Raw genomic sequence first — 23,208 nt, 5'->3', positions numbered from 1 at the left:
TTTGATCAATAAATAATAAATAAATAGTAATTTAGTAATTTAAGCACATTCTTTCAACTTAAATTCAAAATTACTCACAATTTCATGCATAACCCTTTTAATTCAGCTCAAAATATCTTACATTGGGTGTCTTTGTCGACCTCTTGTGGAAAAATAAAGAATATAACATGATATTTCATGACTCTAAATGGCTTTATAGCTCTATATGGAGCAAATGAGCTGTTCCGCTGGGTCCTTCAGTATGCATTCAGATACACATGTAGACATTATAAAAAAAAATTTGGGGGGGTAAATTTTTTGCATTTTTTGTTTGCATTTTGAGCATTTGTAGGTTTTTCTATGTGTACTGAAGTATTCCTCGCATTCCATTCATTCCTAAGGAGGTCAAATTGACTCAAGAGGATCTGTTACTTTTTTACATTTCAACCACAAAACTCCTCGAATTCATTCAATTTTTGGGGTGTTTTCGGGGTTCAGGTTTGACACAAGTCCTGGGGTCTTGGACCCATGTCCATGTCAAAATTTCCCGAGAGAAGGATGAGTGTTTAATCAGACAGAATCCAGGTGTGATTTTGATGTCGAAAGCGTAACAGGTTTGATTGTGTTTCGTCAGACGGTGAAGGACGGCATCTCAGAGACTCGCATCGAGAAGAGGATCGTGATCACAGGAGACGCAGACATCGACCACGACCAGGTACAGAGATCGCTTAACCTGTGTGAAGAAATAACCTGTGTGAGGAAATAACCTGCTGAAAGATAGTGATCTGTCTAACACACTGCATACACACTGACAGAAGACGAACATGAAACCTCAGTGTGTCTCGCTGACATTAAACACGCAAAACACAAAAACCAAATACAATTTTTGAATGAAAATGCATTATTTTTGAATTATTATTATTGTTTATTTAATAGGGACTAAAAATAATACGTTTTTATCTATTTATAAGGTAAAGAATGACTTTAGTGTGTGTGTGTGTGTGTGTATTTTATTTATATATTATAAAAGGGACAATACAGAATTATATATATATATATTGTCCCTTTTTAAATGTGTATATATATATTATAATAAATATCAGGCTAATTAAACTTATTTTACTTAATCTATTTCTCATTTTCATTTAGTTTAACTTGATGTAGTGAAAACTAAAACTGAAAAATTAAAACTATAGACATTTTTTTTTTTTTAACTTATGGAAAAGACAAAAACAACAAAATTACTAAAACTTTAACTAATATTAACTGAAAACAGAAAATATTAGAATAATATATGAAAAAAAACATTTTAATAAAAACTATTATAGCATCTCAATGATACTAAAATAACACTGATATATATGATATGTGTATATATATATATATATATATATATATATATATATATATATATATATATAAATGTTTTCAATTTATGATTTAATAATGCATTTTATTTAAAATATTTCTAAAAAAAAAAATTATTAAGGTGTGTCAAGCATAAAATCGAATTTAAATAGACACTTTTTCTTTCCTATGATTTATATAAATCCTAATTTTGTGGTGAGGGTGGAGGTTTTTCCGGCTATAAACGAATCAAAATCTTGTAATCATTCTTCAGATCTTTATATATTTAACACACTTTATGATGCATGCAATTACAATCACAGTTCATTTTATGATATTGAATAGTTTGTGTAACATTCAAATCACTGATGTTGCTCTATAAACACACACGTTGATTGACTGATAATGGTTGTGCGCGTGTGTGTTTCTCTCTGCTGGTACATTGTGGGTCAGGCTCTGGCTCAGGCTATTAAAGAGGCCAAAGAGCAGCACCCAGACATGAGCGTCACTAAAGTAGTGGTGCATAAAGAGAGCGAGATCTCGTCTGCCGAAGGTAAGAGCGATTCATGAGTCAAATTCATACGCTTGCTTTCATTTCATGCATGTGATCAAACCTCTCACGTGTGATCACACGCGCTCACGTGTGTGTGTGTGTGTGTGTGTGTGTGTGAGGATGATCGCTCATTCAGAAATAATGATCTTGTGTGCCGCTTGCAGCTTCATGTTTGCGTGATGTTTATCTGTGTGTGCTCGTGCACGTGTGTTTACGGGATATTTCCAGAATCGTCTCAAAAACATCCAGGTCATATTTCACACCAAAATCAAAAAAAAAAATTATTTCACTTGAAAAGTATAAAACTTAAATAATTTATCATTTATTTATTTTATAATAAATTATTTATTTATTTTCTTGTTTTGTGACATTATTTTCATTTCACTGTAGTGAAAATAATAGTATAGTATTTGAATAGTGAAATATATATATAAATGATATAAATAAATCGTTTTTTTAATATGATTTATTATTTTATATATTATACAGTGTTTCCCATAGGATTTGGTGGGGTTTTAGGAAGCCAAACAATTAGAATATAATAATAATAATAATAATATTACTATTATTAATCCTATGACAGAAATAGCCATATATTGAACAAAAATGTACACTGTAAAATGAATGAAAATAAATATTTCATAAGTATTATTTTACTTTGTTACAGTAGTTACAATACTTTTCTGACCTAATTTCTTCATTTGCAAGAGATAAACCCCTGAGCCTTTATTTTGACAGAAACTGTGGTTGCGCTTTTTTTATGGAAACTGTGGTTGCGCTTTTATTTTGACGGAAACTGTGATTGCGCTTTTATTTTGACAGAAAACTGATTGTGCTTTTATTTTGACGGAAAACTGATTGCGCTTTTATTTTGACGTAAAACTGATTGCGCTTTTATTTTGACTGAAAACTGATTGCGCTTTTATTTTGAGGGAAAACTGATTGCGCTTTTATTTTGACTGAAAACTTGTTGCACTTATTTTGCTGGAAAACTGATTGCGCTTTTATTTTGACGGAAAAATGGTTGCGCTTTTATTTTGATGGAAAACTGATTACGCTTTTATTTTGACTGAAAACTGGTTGTGCTTTTATTTTGACTGAAAACTGGTTGTGCTTTTATTTTGACTGAAAACTGGTTGCGCTTTTATTTTGACGGTTAACTGATTATGCTTTTATTTTGACTGAAAACTGGTTGCGCTTTTATTTTGATGGAAAACTGGTTGCGCTTTTATTTTGAGGGAAAACTGATTGCGCTTTTATTTTGACTGAAAACTGATTGCGCTTTTATTTTGACTGAAAACTTGTTGCACTTATTTTGCTGGAAAACTGATTGCGCTTTTATTTTGACGGAAAAATGGTTGCGCTTTTATTTTGATGGAAAACTGGTTGTGCTTTTATTTTGACTGAAAACTGGTTGTGCTTTTATTTTGACTGAAAACTGGTTGTGCTTTTATTTTGACTGAAAACTGGTTGCGCTTTTATTTTGACTGAAAACTGGTTGTGCTTTTATTTTGACTGAAAACTGGTTGCGCTTTTATTTTGACGGTTAACTGATTATGCTTTTATTTTGACTGAAAACTGGTTGCGCTTTTATTTTGATGGAAAACTGGTTGCGCTTTTATTTTGAGGGAAAACTGATTGCGCTTTTATTTTGACTGAAAACTGATTGCGCTTTTATTTTGAGGGAAAACTGATTGCGCTTTTATTTTGACTGAAAACTTGTTGCGCTTTTATTTTGACTGAAAACTGGTTACGCTTTTATTTTGACTGAAAACTGGTTGCACTTATTTTGCTGGAAAACTGGTTGCGCTTTTATTTTGACGGTTAACTGATTACGCTTTTATTTTGACTTAAAACTGGTTGTGCTTTTATTTTGACTGAAAACTGGTTGTGCTTTTATTTTGACGGTTAACTGATTACGCTTTTATTTTGACTGAAAACTGGTTGCGCTTTTATTTTGACGGAAAACTGATTGCGCTTTTATTTTGAGGGAAAACTGATTGCGCTTTTATTTTGACTGAAAACTGATTGCGCTTTTATTTTGACGGAAAACTGATTACGCTTTTATTTTGACTGAAAACTGGTTGCACTTATTTTGACTGAAAACTGATTGCGCTTTTATTTTGAGGGAAAACTGATTGCGCTTTTATTTTGACTGAAACCTGATTGCGCTTTTATTTTGACGGAAAACTGATTGCGCTTTTATTTTGAGGGAAAACTGATTGCGCTTTTATTTTGACTGAAAACTGGTTGCGCTTTTATTTTGACGGAAAACTGATTGCGCTTTTATTTTGAGGGAAAACTGATTGCGCTTTTATTTTGACTGAAAACTGATTGCGCTTTTATTTTGACGGAAAACTGATTACGCTTTTATTTTGACTGAAAACTGGTTGCACTTATTTTGACTGAAAACTGATTGCGCTTTTATTTTGAGGGAAAACTGATTGCGCTTTTATTTTGACTGAAACCTGATTGCGCTTTTATTTTGACGGAAAACTGATTGCGCTTTTATTTTGAGGGAAAACTGATTGCGCTTTTATTTTGACTGAAAACTGGTTACGCTTTTATTTTGACTGAAAACTGATTGCGCTTTTATTTTGAGGGAAAACTGATTGCGCTTTTATTTTGACTGAAAACTGGTTACGCTTTTATTTTGACGGAAAACTGATTGCGCTTTTATTTTGACGTAAAACTGATTACGCTTTTATTTTGACTGAAAACTGGTAGCACTTATTTTGACTGAAAAAAAACTGGTAAAAAAAAAAAAAATATATATATATATATATATATATATATCAGTTTGTTGCGCTACTTTTTATTACTGTAATGTGAAGGAAAATAATATATTATATAATAAAATATTTGTACATCAATTTGTTGTGCCTCCTTTTTCCTGGCCTCTTATTACTGTAATAATAATCTAATGTGATGTTTGAGGGTTAAATGTGTTTAATTGTGATGAACAATAATCTTACAATGCAAAAAATTTAAAAAAAATTAAAAAAGGCTTCAAAATATTGATTTTTGTGTTTGTTTCTGAGGTGGATTATGATCCGGATGTGTTTTTGCAGAGAATCTTTCACCTGTTCTCAGAGCGACTGAAACTTCAGATGTTTTCTTTGTGTTTGTGTTGTTTAGGAATAATGTCCAAAGATCAGCCGAGAGAACAAACACACGACCTCTGACCTCTCACCTCAGATGACACGCTCTTCATCGTGAAAACATCAGCTCACAGAACATGATGATGATGATGATGATGGACTCCAAACAGAAGTGGGGGGGGGGAATCTTTGCCTTACAACGACGACTCAAAATCTTTCATTAATGCCAGTTTATTTATAGTCCAGCGCCCCCTTGTGGAGACCGTGGGAAACACATGTCATGAATTTCTGTTTTTCTTTTAAAATTTCACCTGGACATTTTTCTTCGCAGGTTTTGTGAGATTCACGCAAAATCATTTTAATTTCTACGAAAAGAAAAGCGGCTCAAAACGAGAGTCGTTGGTTTTTAAGTCCTGTACATAGAGAACTCAAACTCGCCCGGGTGAATCGACACGTTTCTACTTGAATCATAAATGTATTTTTATTGTTTCACGGTTGTTGTTTCTCGCACTAATAGATTCAGCGTTATATATATGCAAAACGACGCCACTGTTTGAAGGGCTTTTGGTAAGTTTGTAAAGCGGTACTGAAACTCGCACAGTAGAAGTCCCTCTCGTCTTGACCTTTGACCTTTTCTTATATTTGACCCTGAGAGGTCGTAGTGTTTGTAGGAGTGCGTAACGGGACGGGATCGAACCAGCAGATACAGAACAATAAATGCAATTGATGTGATTAATTTTGAGCTTTTATTTTGGAATAAAATATTGTTGAGATCAGCACTCTTTGTGTTTTGTGTTTATTACACGAGTGTAGAAATATCACAATAATGTGATTATGCTCATAAATATAAATATTTTCATACATTTTAGCTTTTTTATTATTTACAGAAACTAGGAGTGCCAATATATTCAAATAATTATTAAATAAATTCTGTAATTCCAGAAGTTTTAAGAACCACATATAGAAACACACACACACACACACACACACACACACCATTCAAAAGTTTGTGGTCATTGTTTTTTTTTGTTTTTGTTTTTCAATAGAAATTAATACTTTTATTCATCAAGGATGCATTAAATTGATCAAAAGTGACATTAAAGACATTTATAATGTTACAAAAGATTCTATTTCAAATAAACGCTGTTCTTTTGAACTTTCTATTCATCAAAGAATCCTGAAAAATAAAAAAGATTCAGTTTCCACAAAAATATGAAACATTGTTTAACGTTGATAATAATCAATAATCATAAAGCATCAAATCATATTAGAGTGATTTCTGAAGGATCATGTGACACTTAAGACTGGAGTAATGATGCTGAACATTCAGCTTTGATCACAGGAATAAATTACACTTTACTGTATATTCACATAGATTGCACATACATTGGAATAATATTTCACAATTTTACTGTATTTTTGATCAAATAAATGGAGCCTTGGTGAGCAGAGATTTTAATGGGGTGCAAATATTGTGTATAAAATCACACTTTTAAAATTCTCTGATACATCTATGTTTTCCAAGACTTGGATTCCTGGTTCTGAAATAAAAATACAAAAACAATTTGTTTTTGTTTTTTTGCGCTGATTTTAAAGCTAGTTTGGTGTCGTCATCATCATGCAGTAACACTCAGTGTCCACTAGATGTCCTCCTCAGAGCAGCGCATTCATCGCATTGATTCTCCACAGCTTATGTCGTCTGAAGTTGTTGGGTTTTTTTTTTTTTTTTTTTTTTTTTAATAGCAGTGTTTCCTCAGCTGAACTATCCAGAAACACAGTGAATACTGCAGAGATGTGTGTGTGTGTCTATCCCTCACAGAGCCTCACTTTTTTATTCACAAATCAAAGATGGCGCTGCTGTGAAGAAAACGCGGGTAGTCTGGAAATGATTTGTTGATGATTAACATGAGACTTTCTGAGCTCTTGTCGAGTAAAGACACAGAAATTGTTGGGAATAATAAAAAATAAAATCACATATTAATAAAATAAAATAAGAAGAAAAATCTGTTTATTAAGAGGAATGACGAGACCCCTTCCTTATACCCTAATGTAGCTAAATATTTATTATTATTATTATTTGTTTAACCCTCTGATGGTCTTCGTTTAGCAGTCACACTGTCACAAATGACCGGACACCTAAAAATGAAACTTCCTCCATCCCAGTAAAAACCAATGCAATTTATTTTTGTTCTATAATATTTATTCTTTTTAATTTAGAATTTTGAGACAATTTGATTGAACTTATTAATATTTATGCAATATTTATAGTCCATTTTTTGCCATTGAAAATAATGATTTTTTTTTTTTTTTTTTTTTTTTTGGGATTTAAAAAAAAAAAAATTCTATGCAGTATTTTCGGGTAAAATAGAGACTAGGCTTTCAGAAAAAAAATAATAATAAAAAAAATGTATCAATTTATTAAACATAAAATTAAATAAAACATGTTATTGCATGGGTTTACCACTAGATGCCTGTATAGCTCTAAATGGAGATGTTTGTGAATTCTAGTTGTCTTTTGGACCAAATTACTTACTTTTAAGATGTGGATTGAATGTATTTTTTTAGAAATTCTCAAATAATACTTTTTGCCAAGGTTTATAACATTTTATTAATTATTATTTTAATAATTTTAATAATTATTATATTAATTATATATACATATATTAATTATAATTATTAATTATGTTATGTTTTTCACTCTTGATGTTTTAGAGCTTCACCCCTTCATTGCTGAGCATTTTTTTTCTGCATCGTGGCTGATTTGTAGAGAATTTTTGTGTTTTTGTCAATTTCCCATTCATTTCCTATGGGGGTCATTTTGACCGAAGACCAAAATCATGACAATTTTTTTTACGACCACTTAGCATGCTCGGATCATGAACTCAATGTTTTTGTGTGTTCACATACCTAATGCCAGAAAAGTCACCAAGTTTCGTAACATTCTGATGAAGCTGTGATTTTTAAAAATTCAAAACAGATTTTTGTAATCTGAATTTATTGGTGTGTATGTGTATAAACGTGTGTTTGTATGTGTGTGTGTGTGGGTGTGTGTGAATTTTTTGCACTCTTGATGTTGTAGAGTGTCACCCCTTTACTGCGGTGTACTTTTTTTTAGAATCGTGGCCGATTTGTAGATTGTACAGACAAAAATTCTGAGAATTTTTGTGTTTTTGTAAATTTCCCATTCATTTCCTATGGGTTGGTCATTTTTGACCGAAGACCACGAGTGTGACTCTTTTTGTTTACGACCACTTAGCATGCTCGGATCATGACCTCAAATTTTTTTTGTATTCACATACCTAATGCCAGAAAAGTCACCAAGTTTCATAACCTTCCGATGAAGCTGTGATTTTTAAAATTTCAAAACAGAAAATTATTCGGTCAGAAATGACGAGGACCATCAGAGGGTTAAACGTATACGGGCCTTGCTTAATACCTGTTTATTTGCATTTATGAATGCCGGTGCATATTTATATTTTGATATTTTGTTCACTGTGTTTAATAAAAAGCTCTTGGTGAGAGTTTGGCGCTCACGTGACGCTCCTGCCGTTCTCTGACGTCAGTCACTATCCCGTTTCATGATTGGTTGTGTTTCACCTTCAGATGGATGTCACGTGTGATTCCGTCAGAACAGGTAATGTTTCTGTAAGAGTCTCTTCTGCTCACCAAAGCTGCTTTTATTTGATCAAAAATATATTGTTATAAATATATATAAATATTATTCTACTGTAAATCATCTGTTTTCTATGTGAATATATAGTAAAGTGTAATTTATTCCTGTGATCAAAACATCATTACTCCAGTCTTCAGTGTCACATGATCCTTCACAAATCACTCTAATATGATGATCTGATGCTCAAGAAACATTGAATGTTGAAAAGTTTCATATTTCTGATTATGAATTATGTTGATATGATCATAAAGAGGCCTGAAGCGTCAGACCTCAGATCTCAGCCGGTGGTGTCTCTTCCCTGCAGGTTTCCTGATGAACTCAGAGTCTCATGTGGAGCACAAACACACCACAGAGGTTTTATTCTCGTCTTCCTCCTCCTCCTCTACACACACACTCGCTTTGAAGAGGAAGATGATGATGATGATGATGTTTTAATGAGATCTTCTTTCCTGGACCTCGTCCCTGTTTCATCTCAAAGGCAGTGACTTCAGAAACACTTGCTGCTGTTCTGGTTGAAAGTCTCTTCACATCCTAATAGCAGTCACTAAGTAAAGTGGTCTAAATGTATTTATATGTATGTGTGTGTGTGTGTGTGTGTGTGTGTGTGTGTGTGTGTGTGTGTGTGTGTGTGTGTGTGTGTTTATATATATGATCGGACGAACCTTTTATGGTCATATGTCTTCCAAAGACAATATATATAGACATTGTCTTTGAAAGGTGTAGGACCATAAAATGTTCGTCCAATCATTGCATTCGGTCCGAATGATGTCATACCTGCAGCAGTCAGGTGGTACAACTAGAACTCAAAAATAATTACTAAAACTTTAATTAAAAATAAAACGGAAAATACAAAAAATAAAAATTCATTCAAAATGTAAAAAAATAGACATTACAAAACAATAACGAATAAAAATGACAAACAACAAAATTACTGAAACATTAAAATGAAAAACAAGACATTAAAAACAATAAATAAAATACAAAAATAATTAAAACTTTTATTAAAATTAAACCGGAAAATACAAAAAGAAAACTTTTTATATATTTTTAAAATAGACATTAAAAAAACAATTACAAATGAAAATGACAAACAACAAAATTACAAAAACTTTAAAATGAAAACAGAAGATACTAAAACAAAAACCTATCCAAAATATTAAACATATTAAAAATATAAATAAATAACAAAAACTACTAAAACTTGTGTAACAGACTTTGTTGGATTCTGTACGATGCATTAATTCTGGATGTACTGGCGCTCGTTGTATATGTGTGTGTGCAGTGTATTTCCCCCTCTTTATTTATTATTTTCACATCTGCATAATTTCCAACGTTTTGTGGGCAGATGATTACAGCATTTCACTAGATTTGTAACGAAACGCGTTTGTAAACCTGTTTTCACAGAAACGGTAGTTTTACAACAAAATAAAAGCGCAACCGCAGTTTCTGTCAAAATAAAAGCGCAACCGCAGTTTCTGTCAAAATAAAAGCGCAACCGCAGTTTCTGTCAAAATAAAAGCGCAACCGCAGTTTCTGTCAAAATAAAAGCGCAACTGCAGTTTCTGTCAAAATAAAAGCACAACCGCATTTTTTGTATATAAAAAAACCTAATATAAATAACAAAATCTACTAAAACTTTGAAACTAAAATGGAAAATACAAAAATAAAAATAAAATTGTGTTTTAAAAAATTATAATAGTATATCTCAGTGATAGTAAAACGACACTGGACACCTGACAGGTTTATAGGACAGTGTAACAGTGTAAAACAGATCAGATCTGCTCAGATGTTAGAGATGTTGTTCATGTCCATGATAGAGATCATCACAGGGTCACGTGTGTTAAGTGCTTCTTCACATCATGAAACATGACCAGTGCTGTTCTCTGATCCATGGACCAGCCTGATCTCATACACCACTACTAAACCCACCCATGCACATCATACGCACGGAAAAACTCATTTTCGCGTATAAACTGCACGATAAACACAATGCGTGCTACAGAGACGCGTTTAGCGTGACCGGGTTGCAATAACCGCTCTGTGCTTTTGTTGCTTTGGAGTCTGAGCTTTCAAATTCTGTCAGTTTTATTGTGATATTCACACAATAAATGTGTTTTTGTGTCTCTTTAATGCATCGTTTCAGATAAATCTCTTCCTCTTAGTTACAGCAGCAAATAAACATCAATGAACATCATGGGAATGTTGAAGGATACAGAACAAACTTCTACTGAAATCAGTCATGTCTCATGTAATCAAATCTCGCTTCACTCGGACGTCGACACAACAAAAGGGAAGAAAAGACTAACATTTACCAGAAATCTTCTGTTTAGGTTATATTTCAGTGAGGTTTCTGTCGGACACATGATGAAGAGAGTATTAGTGCTGATGCATTATCTCTGATCTGTGTGTGCTTTTCCTTCAGTGTGTAACCTGATAGGCTGGTGTGTGTGTGTGTGTGTGTGTGTGGTCCGGCTCTGTGAGTTCTGGACCCGAGATCATGTGACTGTAGAAGCAAACCCGTGGAAGCTTCAAAAGTAAAAAAAAGACTCTTTTGAAACAACTGCGAGTTATAAATTAAACGAGTAAAGGTCACAATTTTGACATTTTTCAGAATTGTTTACATTTAGTAATTTAGATTTTTTTTTTTCTCAATTCTGATTTTACATTTTGCAATTCTGACTTTTTTCTCAGGATTTTAAGTTTACATCTTGCAATTAATAAAAAAAATATTTTTTTTCCAATTCAAAAAGTTTTACATTTTACAGTATTTAAATTTTTCGCAGTTTTGACTACGTCTCAGAATTTTGCCATTTTTCCTAAAAAAAAAAAAAATTTTAGGCTACATTTATTTACATTTTTCGCAATTTTGACTTTACATCTTACAATAAAAAAAAATAAAAAAATTCTCAGAACTTTGACTACATTTTTCAATATTTACATTATTTCTCAATTCTGACTTTACATCTCACAATTCTCGCATTTAAAAAAAATTTAAAATTCTCAGAGTTTTGAGTTTACATCTCGCAATTTATAATTTTTTCTCAATTCTAAATTTTTTTTCTCAGGAATTTGACTTTACATCTCGCAACTTTGAATTTTTTTCTCAGAATTTTAAGTTTACATCTTGCATGATTTAAATTTTTTGCAATTCTGACTTTACATCTCACAATTTTCGCATTTAAAAAAATGAATTTTGCCATTTTTCCTAAAAATTCTAAGTTTACATTTATTTACATTTTTCGCAATTTTGACTTTACATCTTACAATTAAAAAAAAAAATAATTCTCAGAACTTTGACTACATTTTGCAATATTTACATTATTTCTCAATTCTGACTTTACATCTCACAATAAAAAAAAAAAAAAAATTCTCAGGAATTTGACTTTACATCTCGCAACTTTGACATTTTTTTCTCCGAATTTTAAGCTTACATCTTGCATTATTTACATTTTTCGCAATTCTGACTTTACATCTTGCCATTTTGACACATTTTCAAAAGAAAAGTTTGCGGTTCCACGGTGAAGATCTGTGTTTGCTCTGGATGAAGCCGAGAGCAGCTGGATTCATAATATCATCATTAAACCAGATAAAAGGAAACATTTTCAAACGCTTTCATTCCCTTTGAACTTGTTTTAAAGAGCAGCAAATGTAAACACTGACTTTCCCATAAAGTCCCATAAAGTCTCCAGATCAGAAACCAAGCAGCTCTTAGATGAGATCTCAACGTTTGACGGTTCCAGATATAACAATATGGAAGCAGAATGTATAGCCTACTCAATGTATGTTTTCTGCAAGAGCATGCATGTTAAATATGTACTTTTAAACTGCATGCATAAAAACATTTTAAAACACACATATGAATATGTGTGTTCCTGAATGACCTCTACACACACACATCTTCTGTGTCTCATCATTCCTCAGCTCTGCTCCATGACACACGCCTCTGAAATATGACATGTTTAATCCCGGCTGTGTGGTTTTGGATGTCTGTGATATGAGCTGTGCTTCTGTGCACACAGAGAGTCCTTCAGACTCCTCGAGATACCATCGACGATCCTGTCAACAATAACCCAATCCTGAGCACGGGTCACGGGACGGGTGTAACGCGTGTCGGACTTCAGCTCAATATATGAGGAGAAATGCCCCTCAGGAGCTTCGGTTCTCCAGATTCACTGCTTCAGCTGATCTATAGTGCACATCTATAGCGATGTGATTAAACATTAGAGGAACTGAGGAGATGTGTGCAGTTACTTCACTAAATTAGACATTTTCACCTTTTATGTGCTAACATACAATTTTGGACTATTGGATCCAACAATAATTTCACAACACACAAGTACATTTCATCTTTTGATCACCAAAATGACATATAAAAAAAAAAAAAAGTCTTCATGTCTTAAAATATCTTGAATGTAACTCGACACCCTTGCCTCATTTAGTATGCGCGGTTCTATGAATATGCAAATGTGTCCCGCCTCCACTCACTCACTCAGCTCAGAGATCCAATGGTTGACGATCATACGTTGATCTTATTGGTTACAAGGTAGTTTGTGACGTCAGAAACACCAGCGATTTCAAAGCGTGTTTTTGAGACTGTCTTTGGTTCACTGCAGTTTTAAGGAGGAAATACTCAGCAATGCTGTCGACTTATGAATTTACACATGCTTTGTCTTAAAGCGTATTAAAAACACCACATAGACACATAAACAACATTGAAAACTGGATTTTCAACCACAGGGGGAAATGTATTGGCCATTTATATATATATTTCTACAGCCCTTTATACTGTTTTTGTAAAACAGCCAGTTTTGACACCAACATTTTGGATACCAGTAAAAATTCTCAATTCTATATTCCAATTTCAGTTCGACAGCTAAAACTACTAATATAAATGTAAAACATTATTAAAGACAAGTAACAGTAGTTTTCAGGTAGAGACAATGAATAAAGTTATCAAATGCGAAATAGCACTGGATAGTCTTCACTGTAAAAATTAAACGTGGATTAATCCTTATTAACGTTTCAAATGTTATTCAGTCGAGAGCAGTGAGTGATTTTTTTCTTTGTCCTTTTTTGTTTGATTAACATTAAAAACACAGACGGCTGCAGGAATATTAGGCTGCTGTCACTTTAAGAGCGAATGCACGGATCCAATATACTGATACTGATACACATGTTTACATTCACTCCAGCCATAACTGACGGTGTTTTCTAGGATACTCAACAAGACATGCATTTTTTGACGTAATTTTGTGTCCGACATTTCATACACTCACCAACGCTGATTTTTACTCGCATTTAAATCTTGACGGGTGTTAATTTTAGGCCCTGGTTGTTTTTGTAAAAGCCCTCCAAACCTCGATTTTGAGGTTAAACTCTTCAATATGAGAGAAATGGCACATAATGAGGTTATTAAAATAGTAAGTGCATGTACAGTTTAAGTAAACTTCACAGGGTTCTGTCGGTAAACCCTCGGCGTGAGTCTCTCCGACTGTTTGTTGTGATGGTCGATGTTCTAGTGAACATCTGCCAATGATAATGTTGTTTTGAGTGTCTGATGAACGTGACCATCCTCATCTTAACCTCAGATGCATGAAGAGGTCTTTTGACTGAAGTTTCCTGATTTCTGTGATGATTCAGAATAGAATAGAATAGAATTAACTACCTGGGTTTGTCCAGAGGTGCATCTTTTTGCATTATTAATCGTTAAAAGATCTCAATCTCATTCCTAAATGTCATTGATTCGCCTGTGTCTTTTAAACCTTTAATGATCACATTTAAATCTGCGTTCTGATCCAGAGAGAGCCGTTGTCATGTTTAGGCAAGAAACAGCTTCACAAACAGTCTTTTCAACCACACAGTATCATCATTTCTGTTTTACAATAATTATAGTTATTATAACTATATATTATAGTTCGGATATATACACTGATGTCTACGGAAGCCATCAAAATAGAGTAAATCGCCTTTTGAAAGTAACTTGATGCTTCAAATAAAGATTGTATCATTACATCGTTACACCAGTAGGTGGCGACAAGTAAATAAAAATGTATGTCATTGAATCATTCATTCAAGAGATTCGTTCAAAAGACTGATTCATTCAGTAACGAAACAAGTTTTTTTTTTTGAGTGAGTCATTGAATCATTCACCCGGAGCAATGCAGCGCCAGGCGCGACGCGAGTGTGTTTTGCTAGTTTCAGCCCGACGCAATTTTCATTTTCTTGTCCTGCGCCGCGCTGTTTAAATAGCAAATGCGTTTGCGCTCATCTGTGTGCATGAGCTGCTGGTCTGAGAACCAGGTGTGTGTTCTCTCTCTCACACACACACACACACACACACACACGCACACACACACATGTCTGGTTCACTATCTTTGTGGGGACTCTCCATAGACGTAATGGTTTTTATACCGTACAAACTGTATATTCTATCCCCTTACACTGCCCCTGCCCCTAAACCTGCCCATCACACACACACACACACACACACACTGCCCCTGCCCCTAAACCTGCCCATCACAGGAAACATTCTGCATTTTTACTTTCTCAAAACAACTCATCCTGTGTGATTTATAAGCCTTTTGAAAAGTGGGGACCGCTGGCTGGTCCCCACAATGTAGGTGATCTCAGGTTTTACTATTCTTATGGGGACATTTGGTCCCCGCAATGTAATATAAACAACACACGCACACACACACACACACACACACACAGCTTTAATCTCGTGCACGAGCAGATCTGTTTGCACTCTGGAGACACGTTCGGTCTTTCCACTATCAAATTCCCATTAAAGGGAAAAAATTTTTAATTTTAAATTCCCATTAAAGGGAATGGGAGATGAGACTCTGATTGGATTATTGCATGTAAAGCCCAAAACACACCCATCACTCATTAAGAGAATAGGGAAACCCTTTTAGACCAGCGCCGGGAGCGCCGGGACTGCCCACCACTTTTCCCGTCGTTAAACTAGCAAAAGTAGATTTGGACACGAGCTAACTGTACTTGCGCCCTGCGCTTTAGACCATGTGCTTAGATCATTAAAATAGGGCCCATAGAATCATTCATTCAAGAGATTTGTCCAAAACACAGATTCATCCAGTAATGAAACAAGTCAAGGATTTATGAGTGAGTCATTGAATCATTCATTCAACCCGATTGTTTACAAATAATTCAATCAAATGAATTAAACATATTAAATAGACTGCATTAAAGGGGTGGTGTAATGCCCTTTTCACAAGATGTAAAATAAGTCTCTGATGTCCCCAGAGTGTGTGTGTGAAGTTTTAGCTCAAAATACCCCACAGGTATTTTTATATCGCATGTTAAAATCGTCACTTTTTGAGGGTGAGCAAAAACACAGTTTTGTGTCTGTTCCTTTAAATGCAAATGAGCTGCTGCTCCCGGCACAGGGGGCGGAGCTACAACAGCTTGCACTCACGCACACATGCACTGAAAATTTCAAACACTTTTAGCCTTTTATGTTCAAACCGGAGTCAGACAATAATGGAGAGACTCAAGAAGAAGAGACAACATGTAGAAGCAACAGGACATTTCTGAATGGTTAGTTGATGAGTTTATGAAGCTGATGTGTAGTTATCTTCTAGTCATTGATTAGCATATTCTGTCATGATAATCTATAAATCGTGTTCAGGGGGCGGGGTTTATGTAAATTCTAGGGTTGGTGATGTCACTAACCCGGGAGGAATGTGGTGTAGTCTCTACCAGCCGTTTGTTGTAGTCCTTAAAAAGCGATTTCTGTAAAAGCAAATATCTCCCTTTGCTCTGAACTTTGAGTGTTGTAACTTTGCAGATGTTGTTTATGCTCAAACAGCAACATTACACACTAACTAAAGTTAGAAAAGTCCAATCATAATCAACCACCCCTTTTTGTCAGAACCTCTAGTAAATTACATGTTATGCTGTTTAGTTGTGTGTTCACAATCATGATCGTTATTTGGAACAAAAAAAAAATCGTGATTTTAAATCTATCCAGAATCGTGCAGCTCTAAATGGCAGGTACATTTTTACTTTAAAGGCCAATGTGAGTGCAAAAAAAGTTTTTGCACATTTAATTTCATACAGTATATTAAGGTTATTTTAATTCAACAAGCAAACCTAGGAGAAAAAAAGTACATTTCTGCCGAAAACAGAAATAAACGTGCCACAAATCTGGAGGGAAAAGAGAAGAATCGCTGCTCATCTCTGAGTGTTCGACACACGGAGGCCCATCGAGGGGTTAAACATGACAGAGAAGATCCTAAACTCAAGGTTAAGGGTTCACTCAGAATGACTTCAGTGAAACTCCTCGTTCTTAATGCCCTACAGCTGATGTCTTGATTTAATAAGCCGTTTCTTTCTCCTCCCCTTTTGAGTTTATAAAACACTTCTAATAAGACACAGATCTTGCGTTCCTCCGTTGGGCCCCGGGGCTCCTCCAACATACTTTCAACTTTTATTTATTTATACAGCACATTTAATAGCCCACAGTTATAACTAAAAACAATAAAACATACATAGACATTTACCGAGTGTCTCGACATACACCCTCACACAACTGTATAGAGAGATCGGTGTAGAGAGAAAGAAAACTAACTAAAAATAAGTTATTACTACAATGTACAGAATACCCTTAAGTTAAAAAGTTATGAGACTTAAAAATGTATATTGTTGTCTGTTGTTCCTATTGGCATATACACATCGGGAAAGAGGAGAGACAGACAGGCGACGGGTGAAACTGTGAAGCTTTGGGTGTAACTTTATTCCAGACGTCACTGTGATCATTAAACGAGAACAAAATGTCCAACTTTAAATTGATTTTAGTGCTCGTTTCTCCAGATCTGTTTGTGATGAGGCACTGAGCTCCTCCTAGGCACTCACAGCAGTTTTATTATAAACATATTGAAATGGTTCCTCACTGAATCTTCTAGAATTGTTAAGTTTATCTCGATGATTGTCATATAAAAACTCATTTAGACTTAGATTTAAATTATTCTCATTTAGACTCCCTCGGCTTGTAAAACAAACTAATGCAGGGACATCAAAGGGTTTAAATAAAAGGTTTTTATTGAATCTTTTATTTGTTATCAGGAGCTGAAGGTCTGTAAGTGAAGATGATTCGCCAAAGTTTCCCTGAAATATGTAAGAAAAAGTACATTATTTTAAATGTGTCGCAGAATTGTATAGGCAAGCTTTGGGTCAAACTACTTTATCATAATTGTGTCTTTACGTTTATCCTGTCATCGTTTAAACTGCCCTGTCAATCATCTTATCAAGGTTATAATCCACTACATTCAATTTAATTTAATTTTCTGCCATATCGGAGAGAAATGTAGCCGTCGTGGGTCTGTCATGTGGGGACTCTCCTCATGGTGCATTTAAAAGTTAATGACCAAATTTATTTCTAAAAGTTCACAATGCTGTTGCAGATGAAATGCTTGTGATGACATCATTCTCTAGGGCCCTGCTGATTGGTTCCTGCTGTATCAGTAGCCAATGAGCAGAGGCAGAGCTTTCAGAGCCCCTCCTCCCTCCCCAGCTCCACCTGTATATCTGCACATGAATTCATGTATATTCAGGGTTTGAAATGAACTTTTTCACTCACTGGCCAATTTGGCTGCTACATTTTTAAGTTACCGGCCATTCAGAACTTCTACAAGCCAATAATAATAATAATAATAATAATATTTAAAAAAATAAATAATAATAGCCTAATATACCTATATCATAAAATTTGGATTTCATACATTCATTTATTTTTCAAACAGCATCTCTTCCCTTCCTCTTTCATCCTCCTTTTCACCAAAAAAATGTGTTATATGTGGACAGATCAGTACAGTACAGAACATATAATGTTGTTAAATAACAATGCCTTTTCTGTTAACCGATTGCTTTTTAATCTTCGCTATCGCTTCAATGCAAATGAACAAGCGCGCAGTTATTAGTTGCGCAGTGACATGTGCGTTCAAGTAAGCAGATATGAGCAGATTCTATTTAATATATCATGATGAATCACGAGTTGGGTATTCTCCTAAATCTGCGCAGATTTGGCTAATACGAACTTCCCCATGGCAATATAAGTAGTTGGCTAGTGATTTGATTTGATTTGACAGCAACATTTGACCAAACATTATCATATCCATTTCCACGCCAAACACTCTGAGAGTTGTCATGACAGACATATAATGTGAGTAACACTATGTTTTAGTCAGGTTAGATACTGATAATGAATCCCTCAAATCCCTTAAACCTCTCTATTTAACAAATGTACAAACTATATGCTAACTTGAAATCGTGCATAATTGCCTACGTCCTATTTTTTTTTTTTTTTAAAAGGACTTAGGCAATTATGCTATGAGGCTAACGAAATGCTTGTTTCCGCCTGTGTGAACGCAGCTCAAAGTGATTCGGTCCGTGGAAGACTGCAAACACACATTCAGTCCAGTGTGGATCCTCTGGGATAGGGCCGCTCATTCCCAATGTGAACCAAACGCGCCACAATCACTTCCAGAAGTGCCGTCGGATTGTGGTTTTGGGGCATAAAAAGCCCCTTGAATGAAGTGAAGGCACATTTGTGACGTCTCCAGCTGGTCTGGCCTGTGGTGGAGATTTTAGCCTCCACATAAACATAAAAAACGTCCCTCATACCAGCAGTTTACTTTAATGCTTTAGTGCGTCCGCGAGTGTTTACATGCACAAACCCTCTCCCACAGCCCAGTGTTGTCATGGAAACGGAGTGTTTCCAACATAAAGCCATCATTACCATCAATCCCAGTCTGCTTTAACTTTCCACAATCGTACAGGAATCTGATGTGAAACACACACGTGGTGCGCTTGGTGTTCAACAGTCTGACAGAAATCGCATCATTAGGCTACAATGAATTTAAATGAATTAAAATCATTATTTTTATTGCCAATCAAATTAAACATTTTGAAACGCTTTCATTAATTCAAATGAAATTAAATTAAAGATTTAGAACGTTCACACAAAATAGCACATAAAAAGCCACATTAAACCTGCGAAAGTTTTTATTATACTGTCATACTGAGATTGTATTGTTTTTGCCTTGTAAATATCTAATATTTATCTAATATTTTTATCATGTAATTTCTTATCAAGCTGCATATAACTTTGCATAGCTATACTACAGCTATGTATAATATATTATGTATTGCATGATGATTTATAAATGTTCATGACTTTCTGAAAATTAACAAAACAGAGAGATAAAAAATTACATATTTTTCTTAAAAGGTCTCTGTATGTGTCTGAGGTCAGCTGTTGAAAGACTAAAGTCTGTATTTCAGTCACTGTTTCTTTGTTCTTTTAGGGTTCTAGAGGCCTGGACTCAAACATCAGCGACACACAGAGACCTCACACACGAGTTCAACCTCACAGCATTGTGGGATACCAGTGACCAAACACTGGACAATCATTTCATCCAGAGCTGGAGAGACAAGACAGCGTTTTCTACTATAGAGAGCAACCCACTCTACTCCTCTTTGTTTTTCCACTCTTAGAAAATAAGGTTCTAGATTGAACTCTAGGGTTCTAGACTCAATTTTAAAGAACCCTTTATGTCGAAAAGGTTCTATATAGAACTCTTGGGTTCTTCACTCCATTATAAAGAACCTGTTATGACAATAAGTTTCTATATATAACTCTTGGGTTCTTGACTCCATTTTTAAAGAAAACATTTATGCCAATAAGGTTCTATATAGAACTCAAGTGTTCTTGACTCCATTTTAAAAGAAAACATTTATGCCAAAAAGGTTCTGTATAGAACACTAGGGTTCTTGACTCCATTATAAAGAACCCGTTATGCCAAAAAGTTTTTATATATAACTGTTGGGTTCTTGACTCCATTTTAAAGAACCATTTATGCCGAAAAGGTTCTATATAGAAATCTAGGGTTCTTGACTCCATTTTAAAAGAAAACATTTATGCCAATAAGGTTCTATATAGAACTCTTGGGTTCTTGACTCTATTCTAAAAGAAAACATTTATGCCAAAAAGGTTCTGTATAGAACACTAGGGTTCTTGACTCCATTTTAAAGAACCCTTTTCTTTATGCCAAATTTATGCCAAAAGGTTTATATATGGAACTCTAGGGTTCTTGACTCCATTTTTAAAGAAAACATTTATGCCAATAAGGTTCTATATAGAACTCAAGTGTTCTTGACTCCATTTTAAAAGAAAACATTTATGCCAAAAAGGTTCTGTATAGAACACTAGGGTTCTTGACTCCATTATAAAGAACCCTTTTCTTTATGTCAAATTTATGCCAAAAAGGTTTATATATGGAACTCTAAGGTTCTTGACTCCATTTTAAAGAACCATTTATGCCGAAAAGGTTCTATATAGAAATCTAGGGTTCTTGACTCCATTTTAAAAGAAAACATTTATGCCAATAAGGTTCTATATAGAACTCTTGGGTTCTTGACTCTATTCTAAAAGAAAACATTTATGCCAAAAAGGTTCTGTATAGAACACTAGGGTTCTTGACTCCATTTTAAAGAACCCTTTTCTTTATGCCAAATTTATGCCAAAAGGTTTATATATGGAACTCTAGGGTTCTTGACTCCATTTTTAAAGAAAACATTTATGCCAATAAGGTTCTATATAGAACTCAAGTGTTCTTGACTCCATTTTAAAAGAAAACATTTATGCCAAAAAGGTTCTGTATAGAACACTAGGGTTCTTGACTCCATTTTAAAGAACCCTTTTCTTTATGCCAAATTTATGGCAAAAGGTTTATATATGGAACTCTAGGGTTCTTGACTCCATTTGTAAAGAAAACATTTATGCCAGTAAGGTTCTATATAGAACTCAAGTGTTCTTGACTCCATTTTTAAAGAAAACATTTATGCCAAAAAGGTTCTGTATAGAACTCAAGTGTTCTTGACTCCATTTTAAAGAACCCTTTTCTTTATGCCAAATTTATGCCAAAAAGGTTTATATATGGAACTCTAGGGTTCTTGACTCCATTTAAAAAAAAAACATAAGTTAGATTTAATTAAGTTGTTCCAGTGACAAACATTTCAGTTTTCAAACCAAACATGTACATGTTTTGATGGAGTGTGATATAAAGCACATGAGAGGTAACGTGAGGTTAATGGCATTTAACCACAGAGCTGCTAATTACCCGAAGCCAAAACGAACTCGTCTTTATGATTATGATTGTGATTGATGAGAATAATCAGCGCAGTGAATTACTGCCTGTATTACAGCGCTTTAATTATGAACAGATATAGATGAGCATAAAAAACACAGAGTGTTGTGCACACATAAAAAAACCCACAGAATCATCAAAAAAACATTAATTAAAAACAAAAAGACGAACCTCAACTGAGTTCAGGAATGTTTCTGGGTAAACAGCTTGATATTGATACATAAATTAATAACAACACTTTCTACATATTTATCTCAGATTTCATATTTATGATCTTCTGAATTCATCTTGCAGGATTCTACATTACATGCATAGTAAGTGATCGCAGATGTCATTGAAATAAAAGTGACTGAATGTGTTTCTATTACATTATGGAATCAGACTTTGTGTTTTTTTAAGCTACAGTGAATACATTCTCAGTGTGTAAGAAGCTAGCATGTGTTTGATTAGCCTTTGATTGCTGGACAGAGAAGGTAAAGACACCTGAACTCACTCTGATGGTTAATCCATCCTCTCTCCAGGATCACCGCTCCACATCCGAGTTTCCAAAACTGGGAACGGAGAGGGAATGAGAGACTATAGGGAAGGAGAAAAAGCGAGTGAAGTGAAAGAGGAGAATGAGTTGGAGTTGGTGGAGCGCAGCCATCAGGATTAAAGAGCGAATACCGCGGTAAACTCCATGGTAACAGAGGAAATCCACTAAACAATCAGATTAATAGAGCGGTTCAGATTCATTTTGGTCCAGTGGTTTTGGACCGTTAAAGAGCTGATGTGAGCTCTCGGTGGCTTTTCTTTAAGCCATCTGATGGCATTACTTCAACCTGTTTTTTAAACAATCACGTTTAATGTTGGAATTTCTGGTGAAAAACTACATTACCCATGATTCTGTAAAGAAATCTCGACCAATCAGAGAATTGTAACGCGTCTATCATGCTTTAGCTCCGCCCTCTTCCACGAAGCCCCTCGAATGACATAATCGAGTCTCCCAACGCTCTCAAGCGACTGAAATACTCTGCGTGGCATTCCCAACATTTCAGATCCCTCAGTTCTCCATCTCTGAAAGCCAAGCTGATGTTGATTCTTGTTTTATTGCAAGCTCTGTCTCGTTCTCTTTTCTCCAGCAGTCTGTCTATTCTCTATTGTCAGTGTTCCTGAACTCCTGAAACGTCTCCACTGTAGTCGTGAGTTTCTTCCGGGAACGAACACGTCACAATATTCCTCATTATAATAATTCATGCGCAGAATAAAGGGGCGGGGCCTGGTTGAGTTAGTCAGTAGTGTGTTAAACTGGTGGTTATGGTAAGGGGCGGGACATTTCCCAAACACACTCAATGCACTCGACCAATCATAACACACTGATCCAGCCAACCAATCAGAGCACAGTGT

General features: G+C 34.6%; 1 protein-coding gene across 18 annotated transcripts in view; it reads left to right on the top strand.

Annotated features, from left to right (window-relative positions):
- Positions 1-5,759, top strand: part of epb41l3b (erythrocyte membrane protein band 4.1-like 3b) — a 59,619-nt gene extending 53,860 nt beyond the window's left edge. For 16 of the 18 annotated variants that reach the window (XM_079876972.1, XM_079876967.1, XM_079876974.1 and 13 more), the window contains 3 exons: positions 614-694; positions 1,780-1,879; positions 5,018-5,759. In XM_079876972.1, coding sequence (XP_079733098.1) covers positions 614-694; positions 1,780-1,879; positions 5,018-5,064 — 228 coding nt within the window. In that variant the 3' untranslated portion in view covers positions 5,065-5,759. The remainder of the gene's footprint in view (positions 1-613; positions 695-1,779; positions 1,880-5,017) is intronic. The other 2 variants (XM_079876964.1, XM_079876971.1) reach the window with 1 other exon arrangement.
- The last annotated feature ends 17,449 nt before the right edge of the window (positions 5,760-23,208 follow it).

The sequence above is a fragment of the Squalius cephalus genome (assembly GCF_949319135.1).
Source record: "Squalius cephalus genome assembly, chromosome: 7".
Lineage (NCBI taxonomy): Eukaryota > Metazoa > Chordata > Actinopteri > Cypriniformes > Leuciscidae > Squalius > Squalius cephalus.
This window is presented reverse-complemented; position numbering and strand designations above follow the sequence as displayed.